The sequence below is a fragment of the Silurus meridionalis genome, chromosome 12 (genome assembly GCF_014805685.1).
Source record: "Silurus meridionalis isolate SWU-2019-XX chromosome 12, ASM1480568v1, whole genome shotgun sequence".
Lineage (NCBI taxonomy): Eukaryota > Metazoa > Chordata > Actinopteri > Siluriformes > Siluridae > Silurus > Silurus meridionalis.
Genome location: NC_060895.1, coordinates 989530 through 1002511, shown reverse-complemented (window position 1 = coordinate 1002511; position 12982 = coordinate 989530). Strand labels below are relative to the sequence as shown.

Here is a 12982-nt window from a genome sequence, read left to right as displayed (position 1 = left end):
GCGAGTGTTCAGGTGAGTGTTTATTTATTATTTATCGGATCGTCATTTTACAAAAATGTCGTTTGATTTATTCAGAGCACCAAAAATTCTGGATAGTCTGGAGTTCACCGGGACAGTAAAATGTGTGTTTTAATTAGACCCAATTCTGTTTTTTTCGAGACTACGAGTCTCAGTCATGAGTTTATTCAGATGTGACCGTGTTGTATTTAATAACTTTTTAGTTGAATTGTATTTATTTCTTTTCCTCTGATGTAGAATTTACAGCGCAGTCGTGTTCCAGCTCACTGGAGTAGATTAGACGTGAACAGGAGACAGTTTAGGATCAGATCATTTGTTGAATCTGGGTATAAATGATAAATCCCATCATTATGAGGTGTAGATGATGGAGATGTTGTGCTGGAAGTAATCCCATCTCAGCTCTGGATCTTGGTTTTCTCTGCGGTTGCAGATGGAGCTGCACATGGACCTCCTTCACGATGAGTTCTTCTGGTTCAGGCTGTCTCGGCTGCCCAGAAGTTTCTGTAGCTCTGTTGCCTCTGGAGTCGCCGTCTTCCTGAGCCTGGTGCTGCTCTCTCTGAAGCAGGACATCGGGGGGTGTGTTCTCGCTCCGGCCGACTTCACTGAAGTCTCAAAGCCTTGCCGTAGCTACGATACAAAGGAGCAAACACAAAGTCATGGATGTTTCAAGCTACAGATGATATTTTAATTCTCTGATTCTCAATTTCTAGCTGGTCTCAAAGACTTAAAGGTGTGAAGAAGGTGCAGAGACGGAACCTGAGAACCAGCGGGTTCTGAGCTTTGTGAGCAGGAGGTTCTGCAGGTCTCTGTATGTGGAGTACTTCACATTACTCACCTCCTGATGTGACACGACTCCGATGAGTCTGCCGGCGCTGGTGACGTAGGCATGGTCCAAACCCAACATGGCGAAGATCTTGTGGATCTGAAGATGGAGAAAGAAAAATGGGATGTTTTCAGTAAAACATCTGATGAAGCTTTGTAGCCCAGGGATTTTTTTAACGCACCTTTTGCAGTGAGGTTCGTTCAACGATCTGTACAGACGCCGGGTCGATCTTACAGAGGTCGAAGTTGATCTTCTCATCAAGCTGTTGCTCTTCCCACCTAATTATCTGGAACCAGATGTTTAAAAACAGAGTGAAATAATGCCCCCTAGTGGACCCAAATGAATTAGATTTTATTTGTAATCTCCAGCTGTTCCTTCTCTTTCTAAGATTTTATCATGATGACTATATTTGGTACTTGAGCACCAAAGAGTCCAGTAGAAATCAGTCCAAGCAAATGATTTAATTTGACAGCATTGATATATGCTATGAACAAATCTTCAGAGCTTTCACCTCATTCATGGTCATGCGCTCTTCCACATCTGGATCTTCTGCATCCTAGATGGACAGAAGTGTTCCTGGTTATTCATAGCATTTGGAAATCAACTAAAGAGATGAAATGTCACCTGCTGAAGGAGACTGGATCTGAACACTGGAGCTCTCTTACCTCTACATCCACTCTGGTATGAGGACAGATGAGGCTCTTCAAGGTAATCTCTGGTTCTTGGAAACCTGAGCAAGACCGAGATAGTTGGTAAATGTAATCAGACATTTAAAAAAAAAAAAAACGCACTTTAAGAATCTACACCAGCATCTCCATGGAAATGTGTCGTCATCATCCTTCACCCAGTACAATAAACAAGGACTGAAGAAATGCGGAAAAAGAGATCCTTTACTTCAAGGTTCTCCTGGGCATCAAGTTCAGCACAGTGGTGCATTTCAGTTTCTCCAGATCCACACAAAAAACAACCGAGTGTTAAAGATCTCGCATTTACCCAAACTAATACCTTTGGTGGGCATGGAGTTATTCTAGATCTTGGTGGTCCGCAGTGCAGCTGGTTCACAGGAACACCATCGTGGTTTTATCTGCACATTGTAGGCCAGTAGATCTTTGAGATTTTTGGTCTTTTATCATGAGTATATCGAACTTGCTTTTATTTGGAACAGCATGTTGTAGATCAGTAGATCTCCAGGAGAGGTTTGTGGTCTACCACCACAACAGTTATTCAAACTTGATGCACAGGAGAAACCCTACATAAAAAATGTGACCCACAATGAGTACCAAGCAATAGTCAGGAGAAGAAAACCACCAGAAAGCCCCAGTTGCCTGCCAACCTCTGTTATGATTAAAAGTTTAGTGGAGGCCCTGGATCTGTCCTGAGCATCTGGAGATCCACCAGGGCAATCGTGCTCCAGCTTGTGTGCAAGTATGAGGAAGAAGAAGCAGCATCTTGAGCATGATGATGGTAAAAACCTGCTCAAGTTGTAGAGCTGTTGCTGTGGTTTTTCTGTACTAGAATGTTTGTTTGTGTAGGATGTGTGAGACACTCGTCTCGTGTTGTACCTCTCTCTGTTAGCAGTGCTTTAGAAGAGCTTCCTTCTACACAGGTCTGAAAGGTATTACACAGTGTCATTGTTTTAGTTTGTTTAGTTCCTGGGTGAGTTTTTATAAAGAAATATTTGGAGTGAAGTTAGAAGGAGAAGACAAACATGTGACACTACAAAGAGAAATGTCTTCTAAAGAAGTTATTTTGGGTCTTGGGTTCTTCATCCAGTTTTCACAAATATGACTTTAATTTGTCAAAAACATCAGACTTTCCTTCTTCTGGAAGCCTGAAATATTTGCTTTACTACCACAAACAAACAACCTGCTTCTGCTGTGGAGAAAAAGACTTTCATAAAAGACCTCAATCACTAATTCATTATTGTTCATTAAGTGTTTGAGGTCCAGCTGTCAGTGCTAATCTTCCAGAAACTCATCACATACACTTTAAAGTCTCTTAAGGAACAATATCATGAAGTTCTTTCCAGAATGAATTCAGCAGATGTTTTGTCTTCATGTTAAATCTCACCTCTCTCGTGGCTTTGGCATCATCATGGGCTCCAGACTCGCACTGCACCTGATGACTGAGGTGTTCGAGTCTCCGTCTGCGGCTCAGCTGATTGGACAGCAGCGTCTGCAGTTGAGCGCGCTCAATAGAACCCAGCAGTATCTTTGAGTCTGAGGAAGAAACAGAGACAGAATCTAAGAAGCATAAAGACATCGCTGCCTTTCCACTGATTACAGGATGACAGTCTGATGTGCGCCCCCTGGTGGACATACCTTCAGACTTCACTAACGGGAGGGTTCTCAGTTTATTGAGCAGAATGTTCCCCAGGTCTCTGTAAGTGGAGCCAAGTGTGATGTACTTCACGTTTTTCCGCATGATGTCCTCCACAGTAATTTCAGACTTTCTAAATGGGGTTAAACAGATTATAGATGAAACTTTTACCAAGGCTGCATTATTGGATAAAGAGGGAATAAAGACAGAGCTCCTGATGGACACTCACTCCTTGTCATCCCACGTGGCCTCTACGGGATATGGAAGTTTCCTGATGCGTATGAGTGCATCATACAGTGACGGCTGCAGACTTTGGGCTACGATATTAGCCACTATTACAGAAAATATAATTGGGAAAAGAAAGTTGATCTGACCGGTCAACTCGAATACGATCATGGCCGTGGAGATGGTGTGAGTAGCTGCACCAGACATCGCTGCTGCTCCTACATGCAGACAAGAAGAAACAAAAGTACATGATTCTGCAAGAGGCAGACGTGTGTGTGTGTGTGTGTGTGTGTGTGTGTGTGTGTGTGTGTGTGTGTGTTACCTGCTACAGCGTAGCTTCCTGGTATTAAAGAGTAAACAGTGCCGTTTGAATGAACTCCTTCAGGTAAGACCACAGCTGCCACCTCACCGACCAATCGGCCGAGACCTGCACCTAATCTCACACACACACAATTTACTTTTTTATACTTTAGTTCTATCATTTCCTGGCCACTTCATCATCCATGAATGATGCAGCTGGTGATCTCTGTTGAATTAAGATAAGCTCCGAATCTGGCAGGCCGTAACCGTAACCACACTCACCGATAACGAAAGCAGGTACAAAAGCTCCACAGGGGAGAGGCATGGAGATGGCCACCGCTGACATGAAGAACTGAACACAAATATTAGATTTTAATCTGAGTTCTCTAACAAGTCCTAATGTGATTAAAATATTTAATTTATAAATGTCCTGACCTTCATGATGACCGAAATGGTGAGTGTGACAAAGACGCCGACTCGCGGGTGTTTCCACGCCACAGAGTGATCCGAGTGATCAAAATGGTCACCTTGGAGATGTTTATACCAGGTGTGGTTGTCAAAAAGTGCCAGGAGAGTTTCCTCTGAGTGAGCTGTACAGGAAGTGCTGTTATTCTCTTACAGGAAGAGTGAAAGTATGGAAGTGTGTGTGTGTGGCTGTTACCTCGCCTGCCATGAACTGTCCAAATCCAGGAGGAAAGGTCAACGTAGCGATGACCAGTGTGATGATAGCAGGATACAGCACACGACTACACACACACACACACACACAGCATAGTTTCACAAAACGAAAAAATGTGTAAATTCAGGTTTACTTTCCCAAATGTGGCTTGTGAAGACCAGTGGCAAGATGTTAAGAAGTTCAGGTCAATGTTCAGCCAATCCAAAACTGAATTATAAAATCTCCCTGTATTTCTCCTAGCGTGACTTTAACCTGATTATTTATAGCTGCAGTGTGTCTCCATGTAGGTCGTATGTAGAACTGTAGCGTTACGCCTGATTGTAGGACACTTCTGTTTGAGGAATTATGAAGTTCAAGAAAATATATTAAATGTTCAGGCCGTTTGTTGCCAGTATCGATTTTTGTGTAACTGCTTGTCACAGTTTAACTGTGTGTAGGATTATAGCTGTTATTTAATCTGTAGACCTACACAATAGGTTTCACCACCACATCATCTGTTTGAAGTGTGAATGGAGGAAAATAAAGACACCCCTGTGTATGTCTTGATCTTTAACTTACACTGTGTGAATTTTGGACAAATCTGAGAAGAACAAATTATCACCTTAAAAACACAGGCTAACCCCATTGGGTGAAAAAATGATGTTCTCTGATCTTTATTAGGTAGGAAAAGGTGTAAGTGTACGTATCGTCCTCCTATCAAACACAAACCATGAGATATCGATTATTTAGGAAAATATTAGATATTGAAACCATTGTTACCAGTAGCTACAGTGTAGAATCTCCATATTCAATTCAAGATCCTAGACGTTGTTACTGATCACTAACACAAACCAGGCTGAAGGTGATTTATCACAACACTCACGTCTTCACAAGGAACTTGCTGATGCGTCGGGGGCTCCTGATAAAACGCACCATGGTGCTATTCATGAAGACAAAAAATGCTCCAAAAAGTCCACTTAGAATCCTAAAGACACAGCAGGAGAATTTAATACACAACTTTTTCTTTTTAGCATAACTATTTCCACTGGCAATAATCATTGTGTTCACATATTTCTATTTTATACAATGTACCTCATTTCATTCTTATTTCTATCTTATCTTGCAGTTATATGACTGTAAAACGGCACAAGAGAAAACGCATACCCCAGGACACCGAAGGCCAGAAACTCTTTGAGCTCGTATGGAAATTCCAGACGGAAATCAGTGTTAAACAGTGGAATAATTCCCTCTGTAAAAAAACAAAACATTTTTATTATTAACAGTATTATTAATTTTTCAAAATGCTAAAAATCTGTAAAACAGTCGAACACAATCATTTTTCAGTTACAGAAATGTAGTTAATTAAAATAAATGTTCGGCAGACTAGAAATTATTGAAATTCTTTTGAATGATGTAATCTATATGAACTAATTGTATAAACACCGTTGTATCCGCTCCAGACAGGTAGGATTCTGAAGATGACGGCGCTGATCGTAGCAGCCACGTAAGCTTTCCAGTAACACTGCACCATGTAGAATGATGTGGCCACTTCTATGCTGTACAGAATCCCTGCAACACACACATTTTCAGCACAATGCCATCGTATTGCGTAGCTCCTACTGTTGCACACACGGTTTCTTCTCACCTCCAATGGGAGATCCGAAGCAGCAGGCGATTCCAACAGCAGTACCGGCGAGCAGCAGCTCAGTGGCTTCAGACTCGCTCTGGTTTACACACACACACACACACACACACACACAATTTCACAATCATAGTAGTCATTAGACCGAATGTTGATTAGACATAATATCTAGCAGGACTTTGTGATTTATTGTACACTTAACTACTTATATTTATAATTCTGTAATTAAATCATTCAAGTGCAATGTTTCTAAACATGAACATACAAACTGACACACAAACTGCAATAAAGTTGTTTGTGTCTGTTTTTTATAATAGAATAATGTTTACATTTTACCTCTTTAGCACCGCTAATGTATGTCCTGAAGCGGCCGAGTTGTGCGGCACAGATGCTTCCAATGTGCACAAAAGGACTCTAAAATACAATTACAAAACAAAGATACAAGACTTTACCAATAAGTACACTGCACACTGGTACATCAACATATACCATCACAGCTACATGTGATTATCCTACAGCCATGTTATTATGGAATATCTGCATGTGATTTTAACAGTCACGTGTGCTTACGTTATGCCCACGTCCAATTCAAGCACAACCACAGTACAAATACAAGTAGAACCTCTACAGATTTGAATGATGTATTACTTTTGATGAAAAAGCAGCACAATCACATGAAACAGGTTGATGTGCTGAAAACGACGCAGTGAGAAGAAAAACATTCACATTTCACCAAATAGATTAAAACTAAAGTCTGGTTTAAAAGTGTAAAAAGTACGTAAAAAATACTGATACCAGAAAAATCTCCTTAATTACAGTAACACAGTATTTATACTTTATTACTTTCCTCCTCTGGATATGACCACATTTACATGATAGTCATAAGCAGCTGTGATATAATAAAGTATGACACATGACACAATCCCATGTGATTATAATGCGGCCATGACACAAAAGCATGCAGCGTGACCTCTCATGTAGCCTATGCTATGATCACATTTGACCGTGCTAACATGTGACTATCACAGCTACATGTGATTGGCACAGTCACATGTGACTCATCCATGTGGTCATGTTACAATCACATTTCCTGATATTACATGTGGCTTGTAGATGTGAAATATGTTTCAGTACAATAGCATGTAGCGGGAAAATAATGGCGTGGTTCTGATGTAATCACATGTAGGTGTTATGAAGTATATTTTGGGTGCATGCGATTATATCTCAGCATGTTTTGACTGCCACATTATATTGCAGCTACATTATATTTTATCACAGCTACATAAAATAAACAATTAATAAACCATTTGATTAATATTACAGTTACATGTTATAATATTACAACTGAATATTACAAATACATATATCAAAGTTACGTTACTATATTACAGCTGCACTTTTAGATCATAGCTACTTATAATTCATAGTTCATGTAATTTCGCAGCTACATGATATAGTACCCTGAACCTCATAACTCAGGTTTAAAGTGTGGTAAAAAAAAAAACACCTAAAGCACATTCCTATGTAAATCACCTCCATAACCAGGATTGGAGAAAATCACTTTTACCCAAAACACAAAGACTAACCCCTTACAATAGTTTTCGTTGTCTGATGTATCCCAAATTCAGAGTGCATCAGGGAGAGTGAGCTGAACACAGTGTTCTTGACCTCCATAACACACTGTGTATCTGAGCAGGATTGTTTTGGGTGAAAAAAATGACTGTTGTCTGATTTTCCCCAAATTGTGTGTGTGTGTGTGTGTGTGCGTGTGTGTGCGTTTATACCTCTTTTCCGAGAGGCATGCCACTGCCCAGGGCGCAGGTCAGACCCACCAATTTGGCCAGCAGAGTGTTGAGGCTGAGGTGATCTTTAACCATCACTCCTTTTACAATCGTCTTCATCTCTGGGATCCCGGATCCTGCAAGAGGTATCAGTGTCTATAATACAGCATATCTACACATCACATAAACTACACATCACATAAACTACACATCTCAAACACACTACACATGACAAACTACACATCTCAAACACACTACACATCACATAAACTACACATTACAAACACACTACACATCATAAACTACACATCTTAAACACACTACACATCACATAAACTACACATCACATAAACTACATCTCAAACACACTACAAATCACATAACCTACACATCACATAAACTACACATCACATAAACTACACATCTCAAACACACTACATCACATAACCTACAAATCACATAACCTACAAATCACATAACCTACACATCACATAAACTACACATCACATAACCTACACATCACATAACCTACACATCACATAAACTACACATCACATAAACTACACAACTCAAACACACATCACATAAACTACACAACTCAAACACACTACACATCATATAAACTACACATCTCAAACACACTACAAATCACATAACCTACACATCATATAACCTACACATCATATAACCTACACATCACATAACCTACACATCACATAAACTACACATCACATAAACTACACATCACAAACACACTACACATCACATAACACATCACATAACCTACACATCACATAACCTACACATCATATAACCTACACATCACATAACCTACACATCACATAAACTACACAACTCAAACACACATCACATAAACTACACAACTCAAACACACACACATCACATAAACTACACATCACATAAACTACACATCACATAAACTACACATCATATAACCTACACATCACAAACACACTACAAATCACATAACCTACACATCACATAAACTACACATCTCAAACACACTACATCACATAACCTACACATCACATAAACTACACATCACAAACTACACATCACATAACCTACACATCACATAAACTACACAACTCAAACACACACATCACATAAACTACACAACTCAAACACACACACATCACATAAACTACACATCATATAAACTACACATCTCAAACACACTACAAATCACATAACCTACACATCATATAACCTACATCATATAACCTACACATCATATAACCTACACATCATATAACCTACACATCATAAACTACACAACTCAAACACACATCACATAAACTACACAACTCAAACACACTACACATCATATAAACTACACATCTCAAACACTACACATCACATAACTACACATCACATAACCTACACATCATATAACCTACACATCACATAAACTACACATCACATAACCTACACATCACATAAACTACACAACTCAAACACACATCACATAAACTACACAACTCAAACACACTACACATCACATAACCTACACATCACATAAACTACACATCACATAAACTACACACACCATATCCAGTTGTATTATATTTGTTATTATGACAACTGTCAAACAAACTGTTCCTATGTAGTGTGCACAAATATGTTTACTTATTTTATAGAGATATGAACTATTGTGTGTGTGTGTGTGTGTGTGTGTGTGTGTGTGTGTGTGTGTGTGTGTGTGTGTGTGTGTGTGTGTGTACCTGCTGCTTGTGGTCCTATGAAGTAAGTAAATGCTGCAGAGAAACAGATCAGCAGTACAGGGATTGAAACCCAGGCCAGATACTGCAAGAACATGTTATAATGCGCCATTGCATACAGCTTCCTTGTACCTAGATGGAATAGTGCGTGCGTATACACACACACACACACACACACACGTCAGTGACTAATTCTAAAATTTCAGCTTATCAGGCAATATAAGTTTTCAATAATTTCTTATAATTTTTATACATAATTCAGAAATTAATTAAAATAATAAATTATCAATATTTTATTAATTAAGCCATAAAACAAACATTTGTTTTTTTTTTATTTTAAGCTCTTCGTAATATAAACAATATTTTCTTTCATGTGTAACAATATAATTATACAAACAAAATTTCAAGCTTTAAACTTCTGGTTTAATTCATATCTCACTCAAATTAAAGCGTTTTCTGCTTATATTCTGGTTCTAACTCAGTTTTATTTAGGTTTAAAAATAAATCAATCAACACACACACACACACACACACACACACACACACACACACACACACACACACACACCATGCAGGCCGAGGTCAATCCCAAAGTCCATAGCCCAGCTGAAGAATCCTGGGATGAAACCTAACAGGATGAGGAGGATCCATTCTTCACCAATGTGCCAGAGCAGGAACGTCATCCACCGTGACTTCCCTGCGTGCGCGCACACACACACACACACACACACACACACACACACACCACCTTTCATTACCCACAATGCACCACATGAACTAGTCTACATGATTACTACTCCAGGTGTGAGATTTAAGACCAAGAATCCTGTATAAAAATTATGCAGAAACTGCATAAATATTTACTCAAATATTTAAAAGGTCTCCACTGTAATATACACAATATGTAAAATAATCGTTTCTAATTCAATAATTTTATTGCTATATAAAATCATTGAGATTTTTATCTTCTTATTTTATATTATATTAATTCTTATGATTTTTTTTGTTGCACATATTAATGCAAAAGTTTGTATTCCCCTTTAAAACAAAAAAAACAAAAAGTTATGAACAGAACATTTAACCTAAGAGAAGTTTCACAGTTTTTACCCTGAAGCTAAATATTTTCCAATAACAACACACGAGTATTTTATTTGCTTTTACAAAACAGATAACTCACGTGTGGATGTTTTGCTGGACTCCATCAACTGTCTTTGCTTGAACCTGCTCCCATCTTCGGTTTCATCTTTACAGCTGTAAATCTGTCCAACAAACACAAACACACAGTCACACAATTCCTATAAAACCCAAAAACAGGAAGTGCAAACTGATCTCACAGAACATAGGACCACTGAGGCAGGTCCCTCACTGCCCCACGGAGAAGCAACGAGTACAACAGTTAACAATACAATACTGCTGTCAGGGTCACTGATTGTGATCAAATGATTTGTTCCAGGTTTCTATTTTATGATTCATTCTAATGATAGATGGAGAAGGTGGAGGTGATTATTGAGTGAATAAAGTTGAAGATCAGAAATGCATGTGCACCACACTGGCCTTGTTACCACCAATGTGGCGACCCTGGTTTATGATCGTAATCATTATGTTTATGAATTTACAGTAAACAAAAACACTGTGTGGAAAACAGATGGAAAACATCTAAGCTGCTAAACTATAGATTAGATGACTTTACACTTTGACACATTCTTGGAAATTGTGTGTGTGAAGTAAATGCATTTGCTCCACTATACATCAGCACCAATAACACTTCAGAGAACTGGTTTAAAAACATCAGCTGGTCTAGGAGTAAACACACACACACACACACACACAACTCAGAAATTCCTGGCTTGTGTCAAACACATGAACACAAAACCAGATGAATGTTCTAGATATCGTAACTAATCTTTAATACTTCCTGTGCAGAGGTTTTATGCAGGTGCACTTTTAAAATAAATGTATTTTTATTAATGAACAAAATCAAAAGTAAAAGAAGAGAAATCAAAATCAAATTAATATTTGGAGGGACATCCATAGCCTCCAAAACAGCATCAATTCTTCTACACTTGCACTCAGCTTTGAGGACACCATTAATCCTGAACACATTTCCAACTCCATTTGCAGAAATTCAGCTCCAAAACTGCAGAAAACCTTTGCTGAATAATGAGTGAAACCTGGTAAACATTCTGCCTTCTTCTACAGATACTTCAGATTTTCACTCATCAGTCCAGAGCACCTGCTATTTTTCTGCCCCCAGTTCCTCCGTTTTCATGCAGAGCCTTGTTTCTATGTTTGGGTGGTCAGATTTGACCAGACAGGAGATGGTGCACCTGAGTCCTACTGGTTTTCTTCAGTTCTCTGCTAAAGGCACTGCTTGCTGCTGGAGATCTTCTGATGGTGTCTTGCATCTGCTGCAGTAAGTTTCCTTCTTTGACCACTTCTTTAAAATAGCTTGAAGAGCATATCTTAACATAAAACTTCCACACCCTCACCTTATTAGCAGTTTGGTTCCTCACCCAGTTTGAAGCTCCTACACAGCTGTTTCTGTTTCACATCATGTACAACATGTGCAAGTCTGCACATGATGGGGTTCATCAGAAAACGAGAAGAGAACCTTCAATGAGACATTTTACCTAAAACTGCAACACAATCTCTCTTCATATCAGCAAGTGAAATAGTATTGGCACCCTCTGACTGTACACACACACACACACACACACACACACTATCCCTTTACTCACCACTCTCTGTTGAGACTGAAGTGCAGTCTTTTCTCCAGGTTCCTCAGAAGCCATGAATGTTAATCGCTCACACACTCAGACTTCAACAGTGTCACACAGCGTCTTAAACGCGACGCTGGTCCACTTTATAGGCCACAGAATCACTGAAGTGTTGGACTGAGGTGGGACAAAGTTCAGAGGCGAATCAGAGTTCCAGTTTTCTGCTTTCCAAACATCTAATTTTAGTTTTTCTCCCAGAAATTACCAGTGGACTGAGTGTGTAGCCTAAACAAAGATTTAACTCATACACCACCAGCGTGTGTGTGTGTGTGTGTGTGTGTGTGTGTGTGTGTGTGTGTGTACACAGCATTAACATTACATTATGTGCATGAATTAAAGATCATTTTACCCTTAAAGGAATTTTTATACCACATATACTATATATATATATATATATCCTCTGACGTGTAAAAAAAAAAAAAAAAAAAAAGATTAACCAAAATTATGAGCTGATTAAGAATTTGGTTTATTTTGAGTGAATCGACTTTCACCACTTGATTAATTCTGAACTCCTGCGACAGAAACACACAAAATCTAATAATTAATTCATTCTAAAAACTTTATTTCAAACATGTTCAACTTTTCATTTTATTCCACCATCTGCCTCACACCATCACAAGTTATTAAAATTAAAAAAATGTAATCCTAATTATATTAGAACGTTTTAGTGCATCTGTACTGAGAGATTTAATGTTAG

General features: G+C 38.8%; 1 protein-coding gene across 1 annotated transcript; it reads right to left on the bottom strand.

Moving 5' to 3' along the window:
* Positions 1–7: 7 nt before the first annotated feature.
* On the bottom strand, positions 8–12380 carry LOC124395088 (chloride channel protein 2-like). Its single transcript, XM_046863694.1, has 23 exons — positions 12247–12380; positions 10686–10767; positions 10077–10205; positions 9512–9640; positions 7770–7903; positions 6322–6399; positions 5989–6067; positions 5787–5912; positions 5508–5592; positions 5227–5328; positions 4337–4431; positions 4121–4266; positions 3968–4037; positions 3708–3818; positions 3390–3603; positions 3163–3293; positions 2912–3060; positions 2404–2449; positions 1507–1571; positions 1353–1397; positions 1023–1127; positions 854–940; positions 8–645 (listed from the first exon to the last, which is right to left on the bottom strand). The coding sequence occupies exons 1-23, from the start codon at positions 12298–12300 to the stop codon at positions 472–474; spliced, it is 2436 nt and encodes an 811-aa protein (XP_046719650.1). The 5' UTR covers positions 12301–12380; the 3' UTR covers positions 8–471.
* Between the last annotated feature and the right edge of the window lie 602 nt (positions 12381–12982).